At 34.6% G+C, this 27564-nt stretch overlaps 1 protein-coding gene across 1 annotated transcript; it reads right to left on the bottom strand.

Annotated features, from left to right (window-relative positions):
• Positions 1-990: 990 nt before the first annotated feature.
• On the bottom strand, positions 991-27564 carry LOC131854687 (uncharacterized). The gene is made up of 6 exons (XM_059205819.1): positions 27469-27564; positions 4170-6581; positions 3626-3823; positions 2839-2980; positions 1961-2173; positions 991-1202 (listed from the first exon to the last, which is right to left on the bottom strand). Exons 1-6 carry the CDS (start codon positions 27532-27534, stop codon positions 1114-1116), a joined length of 3120 nt encoding a protein of 1039 aa, XP_059061802.1. The 5' UTR covers positions 27535-27564; the 3' UTR covers positions 991-1113.

Here is a 27564-nt window from a genome sequence, read left to right on the forward strand (position 1 = left end):
AGATAGTGTATTGTATACTTTTATTATAACTTCAATCCAATATATTTGATAATGTAACACTGCCACTGGATAATCTATGATTGTGTAAGTGTACTTAATATGTTTGTACGATTATTAATAATATATTAATATTAAAATAAGTATGTTTTTCTTTTATTTAAATTTATATTATGATAACTACTTTAAATTTTATATTACACTAGCAGAGCCCGCCGTTTTGTAGCTGTAGGTATAACTTTGTTGGTTAATCAATTGTAATAAAAGAATATAAGAAATTTATTCTTAAACACATTGATAACCGCCCTTCAGTTTATTATTATTTAATAAAAAAAATACGAGCTGAGTTTCTTGTCAGTTTTTCTCATTTCGAAAATATTCCGAACTGACGGTAGATTTGAAATATCATAAGAGTCTGTAATAGACCTACATGAATGAAGATATTTTGGATTTGAATTTGAATTTAATAATAAGTCGTCCCCTATGTGATCCATCTTTCATAAAGCGTAACAAACAGGCAAAAAAAAAACGAAAAACCGAAGCAGACTAATAATAAACCAAATGGACAATTTTCACAGCGCCATCTAGTCTCAAGCTAAGTAGCTTGTGTTATGGGTACTAAACAACCCATACCAATACTTAAGTACATTTGTTTGGAATTGCATATATAACAATTACAATAGAAAACACCCATATCAATACAAATTATCATGATTGCAAATGTATGTACGGTGCGAGGAATCGAATCCGCGACCTTTGGAAGTAAAGCGATGTGCTAAGCAGCAAGACCACCGATGCCATCTATGGTACTCTAAGAAAGGGATTTTTTTGGATTCTTTATATGTCGTTAAAGGATGATATAAAAAAAAACAAATAATATTAATAAATTTATTTACAAAAACATTAACGTGTATATAAATTAATTTCTTAATTTCTAATTTATATTTACAATCTTACAATTATATTTTTTAAAAATAGAATTAAAGCGTCGCATTATACAAATTCTGTTTTCGAATGTCACAAAAAAGTTATTTTGAAAATTGTAATTGTCTATTGTTAATTGAAGTGGAAGCTTCACTGAAGCTAATTTGGCAGTAGTGGATCCGCGGGCGCAGTTCACAGGATGTTGTCGACGGCGTGGATGACACCGTTAGTTGCAGGTATGTTGTGGGTTATCACTTGAGCATTATTCACTTTGATTCGACCTGCAACACGATATCATTTCGTTTTATATCTAAGATATATACCTTTTGTTCAACGCTCGAAATAAAATGGCTGGGGGAAGTCCATAATTATCGTCATAGATAAAGGATAGTAAAAATATAACTCGCTTATCGAGAGTTATAATAAAGTAAACATAGATAGATTGCAGTGTAATTACTGGGTATACGGGATACCATGACACCTTAGTCTTATGAGCACGGATCATGGTAATTTTTTTTTTGTTGATGATAATGGAGTGGTGCACCCGCCTGCGCTATCGGTTTACGCTGGCGGGGCACCAGTGGAGGATGATAAGATGAGCATGAGGTCAGGTCAGTTAGCCCATCGTGACAAATTCACCAGGAATTTAACACGGTGGTTTCCAAGGGGAACCGCGTGGAGGTACATTGCTAGCAATGGGGTTATCAATCCACATTACTAACAGTCCCCTACCCCCCGGATCATGGTTTATGTACCCACGTATCGTTTGTGGAATCACCAGCGCTGACCAGTATAGGGTACAGAAAGGGTATACCAACCTTAAAACACTTAGCCTCGTACGAAGAAACAAAAAAAAAATATTAACTCAATTTGGCTCCGTACATCGATTTAGATCAGAACCTTGTATAAACTTGAGACTGAAAATGTATCCAAGGCCAAAAATATTGTATTTTTACTAGAATCCTGGTATAGTTAGCATCCCTGGGTACAGACGATTTATTTGATTAAAAAAGCATATTTATTGTTGATAGTAACTTACCAGCATTCTTCTGCAACGTCAACGGTTTAGCGTCCTCCATGGAGTTCCTCAGCTGGTAGTATCTCATGCCGGCACTGTATAAGGTCCCTGGAAGGACGTGCCTGGCCACCAGAGCTCGAGCTGCTGCCTTCTCGGAGTATCGCGAGAGCTCGGTCGGTTGAAGACGTGCGAACGCCGCATCAGTTGGCGCGAAAATTGTGTAAGTTTTGCTCTCTGTAATACAAGTGTTTTGTATTATTCACACATTATTTTTATAGCTGTACACCTGATGGTAAATGATTATCACCGCCGCCCATGAGGATCGGGTAACACTAGGGGAAATGCAGATGAAATACCGGCTTTGTAAGCAGGAATATGCTGTTTTCATGAAGGTTTAAATATCACATCAGGTCAAAAATACCATTGCTGGAATTAGACTCCAGTCGAAGCACATTTTTGCGTGGCAAAAAGGTTCTGGATAAATGCAAGATGGGGGCAATTAAGTGAAGAGTATAGGAATTTTTGGATTTAGCTGCTATGCCAAACTGGCCGCTCATTCAATGAATTCCACACCCAACGGAATGGTAATCGTTGCCTTAACTATGTATATGACCAGTTGGTATAAGGATTACAACCTCCCTAACCTGTATTTTCATGTGTTCATTTCATGTTAGATTTCAACATCCCTTCAGAGCTTGAAAGGTCAGAATTTCTATTTCATTTCAACATTTCTATTTCTCTGTGTAACTTCAGAAATCAATGGTCTCAATAACTTTAACTGCTTGAAAAAGTTTTGTTGTACACAGCTAATATGGGTTGCATTACAGCATGTTTTCATCTGTTTAGGTTGAATTGTCGAACTTTTTAATGGAATGTATTTTTTTTATTGATATACATACCAGCAAGGGTATCTGCGAAGCCGCTGGCGTAAATCGCCTTCAAGAACGTTGTGAATCGCCTGTCTCTGTCGGCCTGCAGTGTCTGCACCAGGTCCCCGACGGGTAATGGGAACATCACCCTGTCCACTGCGTGAGCTATGCCCTAGAACAAGGTATTCAAATTATCGTTAAGAACATTCGTCAAAGTCTTGCTGCATGTCCTCATGAATATTGCAAACTTTTCGCTCAGGTATCGTACTGGTATGCTCATTAGGTCAATAGTTTTATATGGACATTTTATCCATCAAAATATTAACTTTTTCGAACGATTTTTCTAATCCTTTGTTACAGTTGGTAGATAACAGAGTCCAACTAATATTAACATTATATCTGGAGCCATAGATTAATTTATTTTCATCTATCAGTGGCGTGGAGTGGTTTGTCCCCTGGTAACTGAAAATTCGCTGTCTTTTCTTTTTTTTAATAACTTTATTAAGATATTTTTAAATAATTTTATTAAGATCAATTTTTTTGTTTAAAAATAAATTCTATGCTCATAAATTTATTTTGTTTACTTTTGAATAAACTCTCTGCACTCGTACGCCACTGTTATACGCATACTTACTGAGGTTATAAAGCCACTATTTAAAGGAATGGATAAATTAATTCAGTGTTTAACCATTTACCGAAGGAATCTATATAAAATAACACTCCAGCCAAAAGGAGCGGAGCATCATTTAAAAATAACAAAAACGTTTCACGGGACAGCACTAGCTATCAGGTACTAACTAGATTATTAAATTATTACCTGCGGTATGTGAATATCTTTCTTGTCATCCAACACCCGAGCACCGTTTATGGTGGTGACCCGGACCTCATTCCACTCTACGTCGTGCATGTCGTACTGGTTAACACGCAGTTGGGTGCCCGCTAGAGATACACCAGTCATCTCGTCTTGCAGGGACCCAATGTCGAATGCACCGGGAATTACGTGATGGAGAAGCAACTGAAAGAAAGATAAATTGGATGTGTTTAAGGCTGTTTAGGGAACTATTATATGTCCCAGCATTTTATTAATATGCACGATTAACTATCTGAAAAAGTTTAGTACTATTTATCTAATAGCACCTATTAGATTAATTACTAAAATATGTCACTGCATTTAATTATTGCGCATCGTAATTTGCGCTATAAATATTCATCAGCTGCAGTTATTTCTGGTTTTAGAATTAATTTAATTATAATGATCATGGTCCTTGTTATTTTAAATATCTACTTAATCAAATTTTTAATTTTGACGTTTCAGTATTACTAAGTTTATAATTAGGTATTAATTAATTTATAATACTTACGCCACTGAGCAAACGTGGATTATCCCGGAATTTCTCTTCGGCTCTATCAGGACCACCAAGCTGGACTAATAATGTTCTGAACGCTTTGTCGGTAGGTGCAAATATTGTGTACGGTCCAGTTTCATTCAGAATGGTGTCTAGACCAGACTGACGTAAGTATTTAGCGGTTGCAAATAAGCCGTTCTCTTTTAAGATATCGACAAGACCAGGATTGATTTGTCTGCCGTAGTTTAAAGGTGAGTTGGTTATATCCACAGTAGGTGGTACCACGCTAGATCCTATTACCACAAGGTCTTCCGAGGTGTGGCGGTAAGCTGGAGTAGTACTGATGATACTCGAGAACGTGGAGCTTGGGAAGCTAGTTGGGGTTGATGAAACAGATGATGGACTGTGACTATTTCTATTCGCTGTAAAGTCGTAGGTTGGAGACGTGGATTTGGCGATATATCTCTCAGTCGTAGATACTGTTCGAGTCGATGACGGAGCGAAAGTCTGAGTTTGTGTCGGTCTTGTAGTTTGGCTTATGCTGCTTCGATATGTGTTTGGAATGGGTGTCGTATGAGAAACAAGATTATGACCAACGGTTCCGTGGCTGGATGTTGTAACAAAACTAGAGTAACTTGAAGGTAGATGGGACGGCTCAGCTACGTAGTCAATTGTTTCTGTAGTCGGATTGGCTGTAGTCGATGTCAAAATACTATTCGACAACTTTCCAGGCAATTGTATTTCACCCTTCTTTATTTTATTCAGAATATTTTCGACTTCAGGCCCCTCTTCTGTTTGTTGACCATTTGCTTTGACTCCTTTGACTTTGAAAGAGCCGTCATCTTGCTCTTCTAAGAAAACAAATGTTACCTTCTTCTTATTTTGGAGCGTATTTGGTATTTTTGAGACTTCCTCGAGTTTGCCATTATCTGATTGTTTAATTAGCTCGAAATTTGCTCCGGGTGGCAAAACATCTTTGGTTAAATCCTCGAAGGAAATACGACTTTCTTTTTGTGGTGCCTGGGTACCAGCTACAATTTGTGCCAAGTTGGGACTATCTGCTGATATTGCTCCTTTAGGAATTAAATTAGGATTTGTGGTTCTAATCACTTCAAACTTCTGGCCGTTCAAAGAGATTTCCCGCGACGTAAAGTTCTTCTCGCTGAAATCTTCGGGATTTTCAGCTAATGCTACTTTTAATTGTTTGAGTATATCTGGTTTCTGTAAAAGTGCTACACTTTTTGCTCTTAAGCTGTCATCAAATCCTTTTGTTTCACTTTCTTCGAGCAAATTTTTTATTTCATTATACAATTGTTGCTTCTTTCTATCTTGAGGAGGAGTTCTTGGCTTTGGCTTCGATCTAGGTTTGTACCTTGGCGCTGGCGCGGGTGTCGTAGTGGTAGTCGTTGTTGTTGTAGTGGTTGTAGTTGTTGGATGCTCTTTCTCATAGATTTCTAAAGCTTTCCTAAACAAATCCGTCTCATGTGGTAAGATTGGTCGGTGTTTATCTTGACTACGGGTGAAGAAATGTTCGTAATTTTCTGTCGTTGAAATAGTTGGTATAGTTTTTGTTGCTTGTTTACTTAAGAACTCTTCATGTAGTTTATCTACCTTTTCTTGTTGTTTCTGCTGTTGTTTTTGAACAAATTCCTGATGCTTTTGAATTATTCTCTGTCTCTCTTGTAGCTCTTTCAGTTTCTCAAGGTTTTCTTTGGACTGTTGCTCAAAGAAATTTTGGATTTGGGATGATTGTCCATTCGAAAACAGGGGGGTTTGGCCCAAGTTAGATTGGAAAGGTACTTGCGCATTGTTTAAACTCAGGCTCTGTGGCGCTAGATTCGGTGCAGGTTGGATAGTTATTGGATTAGGATGACTGAAAATTTGCTGACTTTGTGACTCTGGGATTGTTGGAAGAAAAGCGGGCTGTGTTGGCCTTGGTTGTATATTCACTGTATTACTTGGTGAATTATGGTTGAAAGAAGGTGCATTTTGCGCAATGGGAGGTCCGTTATTTTGGAAAGTGGGCAGTGTTGGAGCTGGTTGGGAAAGTACATTTTGGTTTTGCTGCAGTGGTCTCAAATTCGTAGGGGGGAAGTTACTCTGAAGCGTGGGTGGATTGACTGGTGGCTGAGGGAACTGGAACGCGTTATTGTTTGGTAAAGGTAAATTATTCTGCAGGCCAATATTTGTTGGAAGAGCGGGACTAGGCAGAATGCTACTGAACTGCGGCACGAAAGATGGCTGCGGTTGGGGCTGTGAGAAGATCGGCTGGGAAAACTGAATCGGGCTCTGTGTTGGGCTGCCGAGAAGGCCACCTTGGGTCTGGAAGTTCTGTAGTGGAGAATTCAAGCCAAATCTTGTCTGATGCTCGCTAAACCCTGGATGCCCCAGTGAAACTTGTCTTCTTCTATCGTACTCATTTTCTGGCTGAAAAGATAGAAAAAAAAAACTTATGGCATTTATTTATATTTAAAAAATATGATAAGCTTCCTCAAAGACTTCTACGGAGATCAATGTCGGAAAGCGATAAGGACTTTTCAGGTCACTAGTAAAAATAAAAGTATATTAAACTTATGAATACAATAACTTATTTTATAATAACCCTAAGCTCAAGGTTCAAAGTTAAGATGCAATGAAATAGCGATTTAAATCTTTTGTCAGTTAATATTTACGTGAAACATTTTTCACAATAAAATGCCATTGTAATGGTTTTTACGACACTTAAGAAAGTACTGCGAATTAAAAACGAACATACTTTGCACATACTTGTGAATTATGAAATGGCAACACCGAACGGATGACGTACAGATTTCGCAAATTCTAAAGTGAGTTTGTGTTGCAAGTTGAAAGTGTCAGATATGTACGATGTAGTTTGAACTTTATAACATATTGCATTAGTGTAATAATCATTGGGCAATATCTTATGAATATCTAATAACTGTATTACATCGTGTATATAGACTGATATTAATATTGCTTTATTTTTTAATAACGAATACCTATACTTGAGAGAGTACCTATACCATTATAGATCTATTCTAATGCTATTGGTCTTTGAGGGTGACGCAGCTGGAGTCGAGCCACAACGCGAGTTTCAAGACGTTTGTGGCCCGAGTCCCCACCAACATGCTGCCCACCTTCATGAAGGAGGACTACTGGCCGAAGGATGTGGTGTACCGGCGCTACCGTGGTAGATTGCCGTCATTGCCGTGATCACACAGACAATTTCAATATCTTAATTTTATATTATTTCATATGTATGTTAGTCTATAAGGTATTTATAATATGGGCCTAGTAGCCTCAAATAAATAAATAAATTTACAGCTTCACCGAACGATAGAGGGCGAGTGCAGATTTTGAGTCGAATTGCTGGCCTTTGCGGCTGAAGGCCTGATGGATACGATTTTCATTCAAGGATACCGCTAGGGGTTCGAATCTCGGCCAAAGCAGTCGTAATTTCGGTTGTGCGGGGATCTATCAGATGGATCCCCTAGTGGATCCCATTGTATCCTATCAGATTCATCTCACGCTTCCGGAATTGACTAAGGAAATAAGCTAATGTTTATTGCTTGAAAAGATACAAAATTAAACGTGCCCGCGATTTGGGAATTATTAAGGAAGCAGCGAAATCATTTTATACTATGTAAGCATGCCACAAAATTAATATAAAAATAACGGATATGACATAGTTATAAAAATGTGCATTCGCCTGTTCACAAAAACTGTAGGCGCATAATAGCATATATACTTGAGACATCTCGGATGAAGATTGTACGCATCAGTAATAAGAAAGTGCATTCCTGCGCCCGCGCAATCGTGATCTCCAATACTTCACCGTGTATTATGGTGCTATACGACGTGTAATGCTTTGTTATAATTACGGCCTAGGTAGTCTAGTGGTTTAGCATACCGCGTTACTTCCTATGGTCGCGGGTTCGATTCCTTGCACGGCACAAACATTTATATTCATGAGTATATTCACACAGCGCCATCTAGAACCAATTTAAGCTAAATTGTGTTATGGGTACTAGATAACTGATACAAATACATAGATATATATTTTTACGTAAATACATACATATTATACATTGCAAACACCAAAACCGATACAAAATTTCATACTCATGAATACAAATGTTTGCACCTTGCGAGGAATCAAACCCGCGACCATCGGAAATAAAGCTGTGTATTAAACCGCTAGACCACTGACGCCATCACAATTATGAGTAGTAATTTCAAATTTAAACTTTTATTTATTTCAATTCAACGCAGTCGAAGTCGCGGGTACCTGCCAGTAAAATAAAACAAAACAAATTAAAATAAAACAAATACTTGACTGATTTTGGTTGTTCTGTCACCTATACAAGTTAGTTTGTTGTAACAAGCCTGTATCGAAGTGTTCTCAGGCTGCTGACAGTGTTATCTAACCGTCTCTATATCGACATATTCCACGGTTTTGCTCGAGCGGATTGTTTTTGCTCTATTTCCCATCAGCCATTAGTTGGTAGTGCGTTGAACTTAATTTTTACGCTGTTAATTGTCACAATGAATATATAATCGATCGATTCACAGTTTGTACAAATTCAAATTCAATCATGTAGCAGAACATTTTAGTCGCTTATGAACGTCATATCATTACATAGTATAAAACAAAGTCGATATCGCTGTCTGTCCGTCCCTATGTATGCTTAAATGCGGTTTTTTTAGTAGATAGAGTGATTCAAGAGGAAGGTTTATATATATAATACATGTACACCCGTGCGAAGCCGGGGTGAGTAGCTAGTTTCTTATTATTATATTTTTCCCCTACCGTCCAGTTCAGTATACAGATTCAATTGAGAAGAACTGGCAAGAAACTGAATTGAATTTCTTGTTTTTTTTAAATGCCAGTTTATTTATTATGTATATTTGTATAGGATGCCATGTCTAACATTAAGTGAATATTTTGATGATATTTGAATAAAAATAAATCTAGTAAATGTATTTACTATCTTCTGATATTTAAGGATTCTATTATTGTACAACATAACGTTTGTTTAATACTAGGATAATTCACACATCTAGTCCCAAGCTGAGCATAGCTTGTGTTATGTAAATAATTATATAGAAATATTTATATATTTTTCTATAAATATGTACGTAATATATATAGAGAAATAACTAAATAGATACATAGATAATTGTTTTTTTTTTTTATAATCATGAATACCAATGTTTGCACCGTACGAGGAATCGAACCCGCGAACGGAAGTAGTTAATAAATGGTACAAATTTATTGTATTTTTTTATTCAAGTTTTTATTTTGTTAATTTTTGTTTATAAAAAAACTCCAGACAAGTGTATTGTCTATTCTTCTCTAAACCTGCATTCATATTGAAGCAATAGACTCAATAAATGTTTATACAAAAGTGAATGCTAATTTACTAGATTGAGGAATATTTCTATTCTATTCTATTCTGAAGAATATAGAAACATACTTTATACCTGTTCTGGTATTCAGCAGAAAGATTACTAGAAAGATACTTTATGCCTAATGTCTAACAATAAATATAGATTTGTAAGCAACACGACTGTGCCTACAAGCATATAAGCAATAACATTAATAAACATAGGTGACAGTCGAAAGTGAACTTTCATCATTTGTGGAAACTACAGATATTTATAAAACATCACACGTAACTAGGGTTGCCAGTTCGCAAAAATTAATAACTGGACAGATCAGCCAGTTTGGCCGGATAATTATTGCGGATTCTGTCTCAATATTAATTGGTATAGAGAATTTTGTTTATGTAAAATGAAGCTTTTTTATTATTAACATACATATTGTTAAATTCTAATGAAATGTATATAAAATCGAATGCCAAATCAGTGAAATAAAGTCATCAGTTAAAAATAATTTAAACATTTATCAACATTTTTACAATTTACTTAACAAATATAGCCTCATTTACCTGGTGTTACTTCAAAAACGAAAGCAAAATAAAAGAACACTATCTAAACAAAACTAATCTTCTAAGTTAAAAAATAAATAAATTATTTTACGATAATAATAATGTAAAAAGCCTAACAAAAGTCGGGTAAGTCGGACATTGTTCATTTTAACCGGACACGTAATCAAAAAGCCTATGTCCGACTTTATCCGGACGCCTTGCAACTCTACACGTAACTCGCAAACGGGAGATCTGAGAAAATCTGATCTGAGAAACATTAAATTAATAAATTACTTTCTATATTCAATTGAGAGTTTACAGAAATAATATTAGGAAGCGTAAAGGAATATCAAATTGTTTGATTGTTATTTTAATTTTTATAGTTTAATTGATTATTAGTTAATTTATTTTGTTTAATTTTGTTGTCAACACCATGCTATTGTAAAAATTAATGAATAGGAAACGCTTGACTACATCTACCAATAAAAATCGCCATATTATCTCTGACGATTAACTGGTAGAGACTGCCATTAGGCATTAAGGCCGAAAGGTGTGGTATATCGGCGCTACCGTGGCAGATTGCCGTCTTCAGTGCCGTGATCACACAGACAATATCCTTGTATTAGTTTTTAAATATTATACTATATGTGTGTTAGTCTATAAGGTATTTATAATATGGGTCTAGTTGCCTGAAATAAATGAATAAATAAATTAAGTCCGCCATACGTAAAAAAAAACAAATAATATATAAAAAAAGTCAACAAACTAGTTTAAAATTTAAATATTCTAATTATGTTCATGAATACAAGTATTTTTTAATACCTCAATATATGAATACGAGCGAATGATGGGACAGCAATCGACGTAAACAATAGAAGAGAGGAGGAAATTCACCATTCACCTCAATTCAATAGGTTAGTTAATAGGTACATACATACATAGTCAATAAGTACTTATGTAATGTGTTCCAAATTTAATATTTATTACTTCCGTCATCCTCGTGAACAGGTGTAGCTTATGTTCGGATTACGGCTACTGATTGGATTATTCCTTTTGACAAAAATGCAATACGATATATGTACTGGCAGTTACTAATTAAAAACGAGTCAGTATTTTGGTAATCTAGTACAAGCTTATTTGAAAGAAATAAGAGTTTTTAGTTCGAAAGCACTACGAACTGTTAGATTTGATATATGAGTATCATAAGAATCTGTAATAGACCAAAATATATGAAAAAAGATATGATTTCAATTGATTGATACCTACCTACTAAAAATATGTTTAAATTTATCCACAGTGAAGCCTACCTACCAATCTACTAATTTTGATTTTAGTAGACCCCCACCTTGCCAACCTACTAAAACTATGTACTGAAACCTACCTACCAACCTACTAAAAATATATTTAAATATATCCACCAATGTACATATTTGTACTAAAACAACATACATTTCTCTCACATTAACGATCTGCGAGAAATGTATGAATGGCGTCATCTGTGAGACTGACGGTGGGACGAATCACTGACCTTTGCAACAATAGGGTTGCCAACCTTAAAACACTTCACCTCTTTTTTTATTTATTTTTCGGACCACTCTAACAGTTGGGCTTTATAGCTTCACCGGACAATAGGGGTCGAGTGCAGATGGTACTGCAAACCCGCGGAAGAACTTATGGAGCGGACGGATACGTCAGTCTTACATAAGAGGGGACTCTACCTCTTATAAAACAGTTCAAAAATTACCAACTCAATAATATTTTGGCTATGGATTTTGCTATTTATCTATTCGTGATTTTAAGCATTTATCCCCTATTTAATAGATTATTTTTTCCCCTATCCTAGATTAATTTTTGAGATAAAAAATAGCTCAAAATAGATTGTAGTTATATGTGGAGAGAATGTGTAGTTATTTAAATAGAGTACAATGAGAGTCTATATTTTGAAAATGGCGGGAACTGACGAATGTGTAACTCCAATTACTTTTTATTTAAATATTATTAGTGGTATTCTATTTAAATATAAATACAGTACAATTATATTAGTATGTATAACAGCTAAGATAACATTACATAGTACGTATATAATAGTAAGAATTGAAAAAATCACATTCTTATTTCAATATTGGTCCAGTATTCATGCTAGTCTACATAATATTAGCAACAAGACTCAGAAATTTCTATATGTAAAAATCTCGTATGAAATGTACACCACATACCACATAAGGTCTTCGGCCTTTTTTTCAGTTTTAGTAATATTAAGAACCCTTGTATTGGCAACCCTGGCCAACAATAGCCGTACGAAATTGTACACTACATACCATATAAGGTCTTTGGCCTTTTTTTCAGATTTAGTTACATTAAGAACCCTTGTATTGGCAACCCTGGCCAACAATAGCAGTACGAAATTGTACACTACATAACACATAAGGTCTTCGGCCTTTTTTTTCAAATTTAGTACCATTAAGAACCGTTGTTTGGATGGCAACCCTGGCCAACAATAGCAAACGTTATGTGAACAGTCGAAACCGAAAGCTGTTTGTACCGGTTGCTGTTGCCTCTCCCTCGGAAGTGAAGAGAAGCGGCTATAACGAATCGAGCCAGTTGAGAATCGCTTTTATCTGTATGTGTACATATGTTGCGATAACTTTTCTCAGTATCGTAATCTTGTTAAACATACGAATACATTACACATTTTCTAGTCTATAAACTTCTAGTATCACAGTAGTTGTCAAAAACAGCTTGAAGGATTTTGTTGAAATTTTATATGTATGTACATATAAAATTGCGAGGAATCGAACCTGCGATCATCGGAAGCAAGGCTGTGTTGACTTTCGATTCCTCGCAATTTCTAGCATTTCTATATTTTTATAACATTTCTATTCCTCAGTGCTCTAGCGGTGTCTACCGCTAGCTGTCAGATGACTAATAGTCATAGATAAACAATACAAAAAATTTGTATTCACGAATGTGTTTGTTTATATCGATCTGTATGTATATTATGCATTATGGGACACAGTCACCTAGATACATCAAAATAATAATTGCATTTAATAATGCCTAATAAGATAAATTCAATATTGTCTACTAAGCACTGCTGTGTCTAAACTCTGTCACCCCAACTTACATTTTCATATTGTTATTTAGTATATAAGATCATTATTTATATGTACATATTGTCAGTTTATTACCATCTCTAATATACATCGTCTCGACCAATAACATCGTTTACCCGTAACATATGTATTTCATCATTGCCTTCCCTTTATCCCATTATTTGGGGTCGGCGCAGTATGTCATTCTCTTCCACTGATCTCTATCAATCGTCATATCTAAACATACTCTTCTTTTATTCATATCATCTTTCACACAATCCATCCATCTTTTCTTAGGGCGTCCCCTCCCTTTACATCCATCCACATTCATATTATACACTTTCCATAAGACATGGTCCTCATTCCTCCAACATATGTATTTGCAAAAAAAATTATACAGTTGTTCAGTCGGTACAACACAAGCTCTGTTTAAATTGGGACTATATATATTTTCCATGGATATTATTAGATACTATAGTCTGCTTTTTTTATACATATAAAATACACTATTTCCTCATAAAAACCACGGTCTAAAATACATATACCCTCGCTACAATACATATAATACAATCAGAATTCATGAATACAAATATTTGTATTGTGCGGGATTCAAATCTCTGACTATTATTAGATATATCGTGATAAACCGCTAGGCCACCGCGGTCTGTAATCCTTATCTTAAATCTATACATATAAATAAAATTGGAGTGTCTGTTTGTACTATTGAAATAACCGTTTTTTACTACATGCATATGAATATAGACAGACACCCTGTCTACACATACACTAAAATAATATTTTTTACAATTTAATTTAATAATTTTGTCTGTCTGTCTGTTTGTTCCGGCTAATCTCTGAAATGGCTGGACCGATTTGGACGGGACTTGTCTTGACAGGTAGCTGATGTACTCCTTAATAATATTATAAATGTGAAAGTAGGAATGTTTGTTGCACTTTCACAAAAAAAACTGAACCGATCATCATGAAATTTTGTACACATGTTCTTAGAGGTATTAGAATAATCATAGGATACTTTTTTATTAAAAAAAACAAATATTTTATTCAATACGAGTGACGTCGCGGGTAAAAGCTAGTTATATCTATAAAATCTAAGCACTATCTAATTAATAACAAGTTTTGCATTTGAATATTTATGTAACGTCATTATAATATACAAGTACTTTCACACTTGTACGTAAATATCTCGTGTATGTCGTAAATATGACATAATTTTAACGTGTTTTCTTCGTTAATGTGAAACAATCGAGATGTACTCATAATGATTTTTTTTCTACCATTCATCACATTGGCTATAATTTTCAACCGCGTGAAATTTATAGTCTACTAGCTACTCGCCTCGACTTCGCATGGGTGTACATGTATTATATATATAAAACTTCCTCTTGAATCACTCTATCTATTAAAAAAACCGATTCAAAATCCGCATTTAAGCATACATAGGGACGGACAGACAGCGATAGCGACTTTGTTTTGTACTATGTAATGATGTGTCTGATGTATAAGATATATTATAGTAGAGTTTCATCAAAATCCATTCAGTAGTATTTGCGTGAAAGAGTAACAAACATCCATGGACAGTCACAACCTTCCGCGTTTATAATATTAGAACAGATAACATAATATGATATTAGTAAGATTATCATCGTCCGTATGGAATTAAAATAAATAAATTTCTAAATTTCTAATTCTAAAATAAAAGTTAAAACTTAGGCTACTTAGCCAATTTAGCTTATTGTTTCAAGGTGTAACTTTACTCCTTATAACGTTAGTGATCTGTGAGTGAAAGTACAGTCAAAATCGGTCTACCCGTTTCAGAGATTAGCAAGGAACAGACAAACAGACAGATAGGGCCAATTTAGCTTATTGTTTGAAGGAGTAACTTTACTCCTTGGAACGTTAGTGATCTGCGAGTGAAAGTACAGTCAAAATCGGTCTACCCGTTTCAGAGATTAGCAAGGAACAGACAAACAGACAGATAGGCAGATAGAGAGACAACAATTGTATTTTTTTTATTTCGTAATAATTATAAGTTTACATGTAATTTCTGTCTCTATATTTTTAGAATTAACTCAAAGAAACTTGTAATACTGACAAAATGAACTAAATAAATAAATCATATTTATTACTAGTTATAATTAAACAAATGATAGAAGTACCGTATGTATATACGGTACTTCTATCATTCAAATGCATTCAGTGAAAAGCCGTTTTTGAAATTACAAATTAGTCACTTCAATTTTAGTATTTCAAAGAAATACTAAAATTTCGCAGAAACTTATTTAAACTTCAAGATTTCGCAGAGTACAGCAGTGAAAGCGAGAATGTAAGAGATCATGATCCTTGAAATGTAAGAGCCTTGCTGGTCTAGCACAGTCTCATTTTTCGAACCTGATACCATCGGTCCCAGGTTCGATCGCCACATGTGTATCACTTAGTAAATATGTAATTTATTATTAGATTCTTGATGCCTTTACCTGGCTGAAACGATTTTAATGAAATTTGTATAAAAGTGTTGTCGAGAAATTCCAAGTGTATTGTGCCCTGAGATAGAGACAGACGTATAATGTGGATATACATATATTAATTTTAATAAATTGATAGAAATTTAATCTAAAAATATTACACAATCTGTGGAAGTCAACGGCCGCAGCGACAAAATGTTTACGAAACTGCAGATTCAGTGAATTCGAGTGGCATTCAATGTTAGATATTGAGTGTCGTTTGTTTTGCAACATCTTTGTATTAGTGGTCATTAGAAATTGTGTTAATCGCTAATAATTAACAGTTGAAATTATTTATTTATTTTAGGAAGATTACGTCTAAGTTATGCTTATTTCTTTTAATGAGGTAGCTATTTTGTCTTAAGGTAGTTTCTTTAAATATAAGATTTCACTATACATAATTCTTTATTGTTTATTATACACACACATGGGAAAAAGATAACAGTAATAAGATAAATGTATTGTACCCGAATGAGTTTATCTCTAACTAGCTACTCGTCGCGGCTTCGCCCAGGTATACATGTATTATACATATAAACCTTTCTCTTGAATTACTCTATCCATTAAAAAAACCGCTTCAGAATCCGTTGCGTAGTTTTAAAGATTTAAGCATACATAGAGAGGGACAGACAGTGACAGCGACTTTGTTTTATACTATGTAGTGAAAAGACGTTTCTTCCAGCCAACCTAGAAAGTGTTATAGGATAATGTGGTAACTAGATCAGCCATACATACGTGTATGAGAACAGAAAAAAGGGTAAAGGATTAATTATCATATTTCAAAAGATCTTAGTCTGTCTGTGTGTCAGTGACTTGACTTGTCTGCCTTAAGAGGAAACCTATGTGGTTGCAGCCCACTCTTGCATAAACGAATCTCCTTTAGAAAGTTTACACTCTATCATGAGGAGATAAAAACCATCGCTCCTAAGAATATCTTTCAATTCTTGTCCTTGACGGGTCGAGTAAGGAACTTTGAAAAATGGCGAGCACAAACTTTATAGGTCGCCCAAACCCTATAATAATAATAAAAATATCTAGATGGTTACTGTTTACCATCAGGATGAGACAGTATTCCGAATTAGCGGTTCATTCATTCATAATTTAAGAGCTGTGCTCTTGTCGGTGGAGCTCCCGCCACCTTCCACGATCTTCTATCAGTTCCTTTAGCTGTTGATACGACACGACTCCAACTTTTTCTTTAACTTGCTTGATATAGCTGTGTCTTGGTCTTCCCCTTCCTCTCTTTCCATCTATTTTTCCTTCTATAATGTTGTTAATTAGTTCGTCGTGTCGTATCAAGTGCCCCAACATGTTTCCCCGCCTATTCTCTATAATATCTATGATCTGTCTCTTTTCTTTAATCCTCTCAAGCACTTCTTCATTCCTTATTTTATCTTTCCAGCTAATTCTTTCCATTCTTCTCCAACACCATATTTCAAAGGCTTCCAGTTTGTCTCTTTCCTTTTGTGTCAATGTCCATTAAAATGAATTAATTAAGAATGTATTAACGGTAGTTCAAAAAAAATATTCATATAAACTTAAATTGAAGCTCTATTCAAAAGTGATTATTTGAATAAATAAGTTACTATTATAAATAAATTGTAATTATACGGCAGTTGTAACATTTGAATGCAAATATTCACCCACTAACACATTTCACACAGTTTATTTCCAGAATTACGACCGTGTCATATTTGTTTATGGTTCTCGCATAAAACATTTTAGTTATGGTCATTAATCGGCGATTGTCGGCTTGCGTGCGCTTGCGCGAGATACCTACTTTCACCCTTCGGCTGCGTTTGCGCATCTCGCTCGATACACAACATCCTATTCGTGGATTTCATCGTCATAGAATTTACGAGACAATATCTTAGTCCTGCGAAATGGGAATGCATGAGTGTATGGAGAATTTATATATAATTATGTAACACAAAAACATTTACTAGATTTATTACATAACAGTATGTCCTCGGAGAGAGCCTGGAGATCTGTAGTACAGATTTCGACTTAGTTCAGACTCCAGACTCTCACAAGGAATAGCTTGTAAGATTAAATACATACTTTTGTTACTTTGTTTAATATTGTAAGTTTCCTTGTGAGCAGTAAATAAAGATTATTATTATTATTATTATTTACTATCATCTCAGCAACTAGAATATTCTTCGGTCTCGATATGATAGGCTAGTTATATAACAAGCCTGTCAGTTCGAGACCGATCTATTTATGAAATGAACTTTATTACTTATACTATATCATCTATACATATAAATAAAATTCGAGTGTCTGTTTGTAATATTGAAATAACCTTCTTTTACCACATGCATATGAATATATATATGGTACATATACCAAAATAACAATTTTTATCATTTTTGTCTGTCTGTCTGTCGGTCTTTTTGTTCCGCCTAATTTCTTAAATGGTTGGACCGATTTTGACTAGGACTTTTTTTGGCAGGTAGCTGATGTATAAAGAGTAAGTTAGGCTACTACTATTTTAGAAAAATAAAGTTACATTCCACGCGGACGAAGTCGCGGGAACAGCTTGTTCTAAATATAATTTGTACGTAGCCACAACCTGTCTCATCATATCACCACCCTGCTGCTGCCTGTACCAGACGAACTCTATATAACATTTTGGCGACTCTATCATAGCTTAAAAATGGTATCACGAGCAACACATGATTACGTGATGTCTGTGATACCACTCATGCGTTGCCATTTTAGAGCTGTTCATGTATATAGGCGACGATTACCGCTTATTATAAGGGAGACCGATGTTTGGCGTTGAGCGGCACTACCAGCTGACATCCTGCTGCTTGTACCAACTGATTTGCAGCATATTTCTTTATGCGAGCAGTTAAGGCGTCTCTATGCCAGTGTTAGTGTTTCCTGCCTCTTTCAACATTGGATCTTTCAAGTTAGGAGTGAATAGGCACTATTTGAGCTCGTGTGTAACAGTTTAGAAGCATCATCAATACCATCAGGTAAGAGTGCGGTTAAATACGCTCAAATATTATATTAGAAGAAAATTTAAGCTAATTTGTCTTAATGAGATATTGTAGCTAACTTCTAAATATTGCGGCAGACTGACGACATGGAATAATTGAGAAGCTCTTCCTTTTCTGAGTCGGTTTATAATCTGGAGTAATTTTAAAAGGATTTGGAAGTAGCCCCCGCCTACTCTAACTCTCCTACTCTACTCTAGCTGGTGATGCACCAATGGATGAAGTGATTCACTTTAATAAGCAATCGCGATGAAATCACCAGGATGTAACTCTTCTCTCTTTTTGCTGTTTTGGGTCAGTTCCAATAATTGTAAATTGTAGGGAACTGGTACCTAAAGTACAGGTACCCTGATACCTAAAGTAAGAAGAAACCTGTATTTACAATGTAAAATATAAGTATTGGATGAAAATAAAAAAATCATTCTGACATGACACATCTCCTCAAGAGGAGACAAGGATAGGGACCTCTTCCTACCCAAAAAATGCGCTAATCATAAGGAACAGGACATTGTCGATTATATACGAACGAAAAGTAACCTGACATTGAGGGTGACGCAGCTGGAGTCGAGCCACAACGCGAGTTTCAAGGCGTTTTTGACCCGGGTTCCCACCAACATGCTGCCCACCTTCATGAAGGAGGACTACCGAAGGGTGTGGTGTATCGGCTACCGTGGCAGATTGCCGTCGTCAGTGCCATGACCAAACAGACAATTTCAATATCTTAATTTTGTAGTATTATTTCATATGTATATTAGTCTATAAAGTATTTATAATGGACTTGAAAATTCTCGTGTCACAATTTTCGTTCCCATACTCCTCCGAAACGGCTTGACCGATTCTTATGAAATTTTGTGAGCGTATTGAGTAGGTCTGAGAATCGGCCAACATCTATTTTTCATCTCCCTAAATGTTAGGGGTAGTCCACCCCTAAATCATTTTTGTTATTTTAAGGCAAAACAACGTTTGCCGGGACAGCTAGTAAATAAATAAGATTCCGCCGTCGTTATAAATTTTAAAGCGCCACAGTCATTTCTACTTTCTACTGCGGCCATTGTTTAAGTTCAAGGCGCATGTTTATTCAACACATCCGCTACTCGCATAATTTGCTCTTACGTAAACACTCATAATTTGAGATGTCCGTTTTGTTAAGATGTAGCATACCACAAGAACGGAACCGGTTTGAAATGTCAAAGGAAATTTACATATACATAATTTAGGTATTGTTGGAGAAGATGTTTGTTCGGGCTGTAAAGAAACTATAAATATTTCTAGATAGGTAAATCTGATAAATGATAATGATGCACACTTGATTAAAACTGTATATTGAAACTTAACTAAGTTAAAATATAACTGATTAATGATTGAAATGAGTATGAGCGGCGCTTTTAATGATCTAATGCGAACCGATTTTAAATTAAATGTAAAATAAAATGTTAGTGATGCGAAATGATGATGCTAGCTCGTACAGTGTTACTTATGTATGTGGACGGTTATACGAGCAGAGGAAGGCCGAAAAAGAGATGGATGGTTTGTGTGAAAGATGATATGGTAATAAGGGAGTAAATAACGAATTGACTGCGAGCAGGTATGAAAACATATTACGCCGATCCCAAATAAATGGGATAAGGAAGAAGCAGATGATGATGATGATGGTGAAGGTGAATGAAGTGGTAGTTCCTATTAAATGTAACTAATAATATAGAGGTTTTAAGGTAAAATACGGTGATAATTAAAATATTAGAGTGATACGAGTAAAATGTTATAAAAATGAATATATATCAAAATAATAATATCTCAGGACAATTCACACAGCGCCATCTAGTCTCAAGTAAAACAGAGCTTGTGTTATGGGTATTGGAAAACTGATACAAATACTTAGATTTTTTTAAAATATATGCATGAAATACATAGAAAACACCAAGACCAATACAAACAATCATACCGTGCGAGAAATCGAACCTGCGACCATCGGAAGGAAAACGGTGTGTAAATGTGAAAACGGTCAAAATCTTATATAAAAATTTTTAATCCTCTCTTGAAATGTTAATTGAGTAAAAAAAAAAATCCCCCTAAATGTTTTTTTTTTTTTTATTTTTATTTTAAGGCAAAACAACTTTTGCCGGGACAGCTAGTACAATTATAAAATAATAATATAAAAATGCATCAAAAAGTTCGTGACAGTAAATGATAGTTTTATATGTAAAAAAAATACTTTATTTGACCATTCAACAAATTTTGAATATGCATTACATTATTTTTCTAGAAGTTTCGTCTGCGATGGTATAATTTAGATGTCTTCACTATATTTGTGTGAACGGTATGACAAAACGAGTTACGAGTATGTTTGCTGGATATGTATGTGTTTTGGTGTAAATACAGTGTTATGTAACTGTCCCAAATTTCAGATAAATCGGACGCAAGTAAATATTTAAAAATTAAATATATATGTTTTAAAACATTGCCTACTAATGATTACACGTACAATATTTCTACATTACAAATATGTTGTAGTCCATCCACATGGAGCAGTGGTGAGGGTCGCGGGTTCGATTTCTAACACGGTACAAACATTTGTATTCATTATTGTTTATTTATATATGGGTGTTTCTAATGTACATTATGAATGTTATTAAAAAAAATCTAATCAGTCAGTTGTATCAGTTGTCTAATACCCTTAACACAAGTTCTAACTTAGCTTGGGATTAGATGGCTTTGTGTGAATTGTCATCGGGATGACAATAACTGAAAAGAAACTCGGCTCGTATTCTTGTACAACTTTTACTTTACAACTGTTTCATTTTTTAATTCAAATTTGAAAGAATATAGTGGCCACCAGCATATGCTATTGCAAAAGCAGTCTAATCATTGTTCGTAATCCGATCAGGCCAGTCCTCACAAGCAGCACCCGTTCACTAGTATGACGGATAATGTGATGTATGTTATATGTTATTTAAATATAAATACAATAGTTATCTGTTAGTCTTAGTGCTGTCGGCCCCTTAACCTGTTGGCTCAATATTTGAATGGACATGTACCGTGTCGGTATTCAAATGAATGGAAAATGAAAATGTCATTACTATGTGAATATGAGTTAGTTATATATTCAATGAGCGCAATTGGAATATTTTTAATTATTACCTCGGTGGTTTAGTGGTGAATACCGTTATACTTTCGGATGATGACGGGTTCGATACCCGTGAAATAAAAATTTTGATATCTATATTAATCTGTATTTCTATCTACATATATTACATAGATTAAATTTATTTATGTATGTGTGTATTTAATTATGTTTATCAATTATAATCTAGAACCTATGTAATTAGAAGGAATTGTTGTTAGTAATGTGGAACCATTGCTAGCAATGTACCATGTCAGTTTGACCTCCACGCCGTTCCCTCTAGAAACCATATTGATAAGTTTCTGGTGAATTGGTCACGATTGGCTATTTGACCTGATTCATGCTGAACTTATCATCCATCCACTGGTGCCTAGCCAGCGTAAACCGTTAGTGCACGCGGATGTACCATTCCATTATCACACAAAAAAGACCTATACGATTCCAGCTTAGTTAAAACTTTGGATGTGTGAATGAGTCGTCCACCATCAATTAATTTTATTTATTTATTTAATAATAAGTTTAATTTATTTAATAATAAGTTTAATTTATTTAATAATAAGTTTAATTTATTTAATAATAAGTTTAATTTATTTAATAATAGATGATTTTTGTTTTATTTTTTAATTATGTAGTTACCTGCCCGGCTTCGCGCGGATGTACATGTATTGTACATATATAAACCTGCCTCTTAAATCACTCTATATATTGCTAAAATCCATTGTGTAGTTTCTAAGATCTAAGTGAACCGACAGCGAAAGCGATTTCATTTTATACTGTATAAAGATTGGTATTTAAGTATATTATTAATTTAATAAAAACAAGTTGAATCATTGAGATAGAAGTAACAGAGCTGGTGCGGCATGTGAAGCGGCTGAAAAAGCCAAAATATGTAAATACAGGGGTCTAGGCTCCGAATATGAATTTGTCCCATTCGGTGTCGAGACCCTTGGTCCGTGGGGTCCTAGCGCTATAAGACTTTTCAAAGAAATAACGAAAAGGTTAGTCGACATCACAGAAGACCGAAGAGCTGGCAGCTACCTTGGACAAAGAATTATTTTAGCTATTCAAAGAAGGAACGCTGCCAGTATCTTCGGAACGTTGCCTAAAAAATATATATATTACTACTGACTAAAATATATTATTAAAAGGGGACCCCCTTTTAATAATATATTTTAGTCATCATATTATATATATTTTTTAAGCTTTTTAATTTTAGGTTCTTAGTTGTACAATTAGGTTATGTAAATACTAGTAATAACAAACAGATTTACTTTCACATCCATAATATTAAGTGAAGGAACATGAAAATATCATAGAGTGAAAGATTTTCTTTTTTCTACTATTACCGCGTTGTTTGACAGGCTATTGTTCTGTAAAGACGTTGATCACGATTTCCTCGTAGTTTTAATCATATAATTGTCATTCTAATGACAAACTTTCAACTTCGATTCAATTGGTTAAGTCGGTACTTATAAGATCATGGCAACTCAGAGAGAGAGAGAGAATAGTGAGACAGCGCTCTTTTTCTCTCTAAATAGGTAATTAACTTAAATAGGTGCATTAAATACTCATGAGAGCGAGAGAGAAAGAGACAGGTCTTTCTCTTTCATGATTTGCCAATCCGAAAGACTAACATGTCATACTACCATATATTTTAATTTCCTAGTTCAACCTCCTGCTCAGTCTCACCCGTGAGTACTCAGATTAACTATCAACAGTATATATTTGGACAGTCTCCTCCGATCAATCCCGTCCAATTCACACACGGATCGAAATTACGGCGACCTGAGTCGAGGTACGAACACCTAGCGGCGCCCTCAGACGTAAATCTATACATATAAATAACATTGAAGAGTCTGTTTGTAATATTGAAATAACCGTATTTTATTACATGCATATGAATATAAATAACGCACATACACCAAAATAACATTTTATACAATTTTTGTCTGTCTGTCTGTCGGTCGCTTTGTTCCGGCTAATCTGGCTAAATGGCTGGACCGATTTTGAGGGGACTTTATTTGGCAGGTAGCTAATGTAATAAGGAATAACTTTGGCTACTTTTATTTTAGAAAAATCAAGTTAACAAAGTCGAGAGAACAGCTAGTCGTAAACAAGTATAAAGAGAAATAAATGACACCATAGGCCAAGGAGACTTAATTATTTTTTATTATAAAAAAAAAATTGTCTGTGAATTCTCTATGAATGGTTTATGACTAAATCAGTTGATTATAACACCATTGTCGATTGTTGTACAACACTGGGAAGAAGTGTCAAGGTTTATGCAAATGTCACAATTAAATTATTTGTGCGGTGAAACTATATGTCTTAATTAGTAGTAATCGTGTATTTAATCGGTAAATATAAAACAAAAAGGTTTCCGCTGTGCCGCCTAATTAGTTTCCATGAAAACTATCAACAAAGCAAGCTTATTATGATGGTTTTTTTGTAACATTCATTATTATAATTACACTTCTACATTTCAGTGATAAAATGTTTTTTTTTTCCGGACTACTCTAATGCTGTTGGCCGCAGCTGGCCTTTACAGCTTCACCGGACGTTAGGGGGCGAGTGCAGATGGCACTCTAAACCCGCGGAAGGAGTTATGGAGCGGCTGAAGGCCAACTCCTGCCTGACGGATACGACGTTAGTCTGAGGGCACCACTAGGGGTTCGAACCTCGGCTCAGGCCGTCGTAATATCGATCCCCGTTTGACTTGGACGGGGGATCGATCGGAGGGGAAATAAAATGGTGAAGAGATCTTAATTTTTTTTATGTTAATCTCAATTTTTGTATATTGGGACAAGTAAAGTTTTTATTAATTACTAGCTGTACCCGCGACCTCGTTCGCGTGGAATATAACTTTATTTTTCTATTATAATTATTATTGAGGAAAAAATAGAAGGAAAGAGCGGGGAGGGGAACACCAGGGCACAGCTACATGAAGCAAATTAAACACAAAATTGGAGTCGTGTCGTATCAACATTTAAAGAGCATGATGGAAGGTCGCGAATAGTGGCAAGAGCTCCACCGACAAGAGCGTAGATCTTAAATTATGAATGACTAGTACCCGCGACTCCGTCCGCGTGGAAATTAACTTTACTTTCTAAAATAAAAGAATATTTCTAAAACAAAAGTAGCCTAAGTTACTCCTTATTACATCAGCTACATGCCAGTAAAAATCTCATCAAAATCGGTCCAGCCATTTCAGCGATTAGCCGGAACAAACAGACAGACAGACAAAAATTGTAAAAACGTTATATTGATGTTTATATTTTCATCGTGTTTTTATTCATATGAATGTAGTAAAAACGACTATTTCAATATTACAAACAGACACTCCAATTTTATTTATATGTATAGACAATAATATTTTCTTTGCGATGTCACGTTACACAGTTAGTCAAATTACTCTTTCACGTAAATAATATTAGATCGATTTGAATGATGTATGATGTGATGATTAGTAGAGAGTTACTACATATTAGTAGTCGGTCGAAATTCAACCATAAATAATTTAAATTATGGTCGAAATTAGACCGTAATTAATTTAAATTATAAGTTTCCTTTTGAGGTTCGGTTGACGAAGATAAATAATATAAAAAAACATAACAATTTTTTTTTTATGGATGATAATGGAATGGTGCACCCGCCTGCGCTAACGGTTTACGCTGGCGGGGCACCAGTGGAGGATGATAAGATGAACATGAGGTCAGGTCAGTTAGCCCATCGTGACAAATTCACTAGGAATTACATAACAATATTAATTTATTCTCAATTAGACTACCAACTTCAAAAATAAACAAAAAAGTATGTGTCAAATACATATTCGTGTGGATAAGATTTTTTTATTGAATAATGTAATAACTATGCATAATTAAGAAGAAATAACATTTTTTACTTCTCTATATATTTGCAAACTATAAGTGTGCAAAATTTCGTACTCGTCCGTCCGCGCAATAAGCAATAATAGAAAGTTTTTGCTTCACGTATATACGAGTATAGATTCTGTATACAAAGCTTTTATTTCATGAATTAATAATATACGAGTATAAATTCTGCATTAACTGAGAGATTACTTTTATGTAATTGTTGCGGGCAACGCCGCGATATATTGCTAGTAAGGTATATAACCGCAAATCTTGCCGGCGGCCTACATAACAGTCTGTGAGATGGATAATCTTGGTGTTTATTATGTAATTCAACGTAGTGATCATATACCTTACCGTCTGCTGCCTTACCCTATGAGAAGAGTACGGGTACGAAATTATTGGAATATAGTACGAGGTAATAAATAAATAACCCTGGATTATTAACACAGCGCCATCTAGTCCCATGGGAAGCAGAGCTTGTGTTATGGGTACTAGACAACTGATACAAATACTTAGATATTTTTTCTTGTAATTACATACATAGAAAACACCCAGAGCAGTACAAACAATCATATTCATATTCATGAATACAAATGTATGCATCGTGCGAGGAATCGAACCCGCGACCATCGGAAGTAAAGCAGTGTGTTAAACCGCGAGGTCGTCAAGGTGCATTATTACTATACTCGTATGTACGAGTTTATGAATGAAATTTTCACATGTCTATAATTTTAAAGTACCAATAGACCGTAACCATTTTTTTAAATATCTGATAATGTAATGGTGCAGCTATCTGTACTAACGGTATTTATACGCTATAGGAGGAGGATAAGATGTAGAAAAGAATATAGCTTGGTGAATTCATTAGGAATGGAACTGTAATTTCTTGGGGTGCTGACTGGAGGTCGACCTGACGTGGTTTGCTGGCCACCATTCTATTCACACATGCGTAAATAATATGTACTTATTTGAGATGAAAATAATACAATAAATAACTATTTCGATACGAAATATCTAATAGCAACTAATTAAAAGTAACAGAAAGTTTTAATTCCATTTACAATGCCTAGTTCTGGGTCGACATTAAATTCTTATAATAAAAAATAAAAAATTTATTTGTCCTAAAATTACAGATTAATTTTTTGTTACTATTGTGATGGTAGAATTAAGCAAAGAAAAAAATTAAACATTCTGTAAAATTATGGAGTATTTTTGTTAATATTCTAACGGTGGAATTAGACCAGGCGAGAGAATGCTTCGTCTTCACTAATATACCTGGAGCAAAGGTAGTTATGATTTATGTTTAATAGATTACTTTGCGATATAAATACTTTATACAAAGTCATATGGAATAATTGTAATGATAATTATATATATATATTTTATATATAAATATAGTTTTTTTTTCCTACTTTTAAGATATTTTTCTTTACGTTCTATTTTAATAACTTTTATCAATATTATAAGTGACACACTATTACCTTTTTGTGATTAAACTGCGGACCTTAATGATATGTGATATAAAGATATATTATATCATGAGAATAATAAAAAGGTATATTTATTCTCAAAAAAAATTGCGGGTACTAGTACAATACAATATAGGACAATACAAAGATTTACATATTCTGTTAGAAAGATGGAAAGCAATATAAAAAATATATATAAAAAGCCTAAACATTTCCAGCCAATATTATCAACATATTCTCATAAAAAGTAGCTGTAACGTTCAGTAAGTTCTAAAAGAATTATAAAGTTCAGAGCACACTCACCCTAGGTCCTGTGATAGCATAGACCGCATGCGCCAATAGCAAAAACTGACAAACTGTACCCCTCATGCTGCACTCTCAACGAATAGAGTGGCTGAG

This window comes from Achroia grisella, unplaced genomic scaffold, assembly GCF_030625045.1.
Source record: "Achroia grisella isolate CSIRO2021 unplaced genomic scaffold, CSIRO_AGI_Agris_v1 utg1244, whole genome shotgun sequence".
Classification (NCBI taxonomy): Eukaryota; Metazoa; Arthropoda; class Insecta; order Lepidoptera; family Pyralidae; genus Achroia; species Achroia grisella.

Coding starts and splice junctions, on each gene's coding strand:
- LOC131854687 (XM_059205819.1), bottom strand. CDS start 27,534: ATGAGGGGTACAGTTTGTCAGTTTTTGCTATTGGCGCATGCGGTCTAT. Junction 6,582..27,468: donor ATGCTATCACAGGACCTAGG/GTGAGTGTGCTC, acceptor CTATCTTTTCAG/CCAGAAAATGAGTACGATAG. Junction 2,981..3,625: donor AAGATATTCACATACCGCAG/GTAATAATTTAA, acceptor ACCTTGTTCTAG/GGCATAGCTCACGCAGTGGA.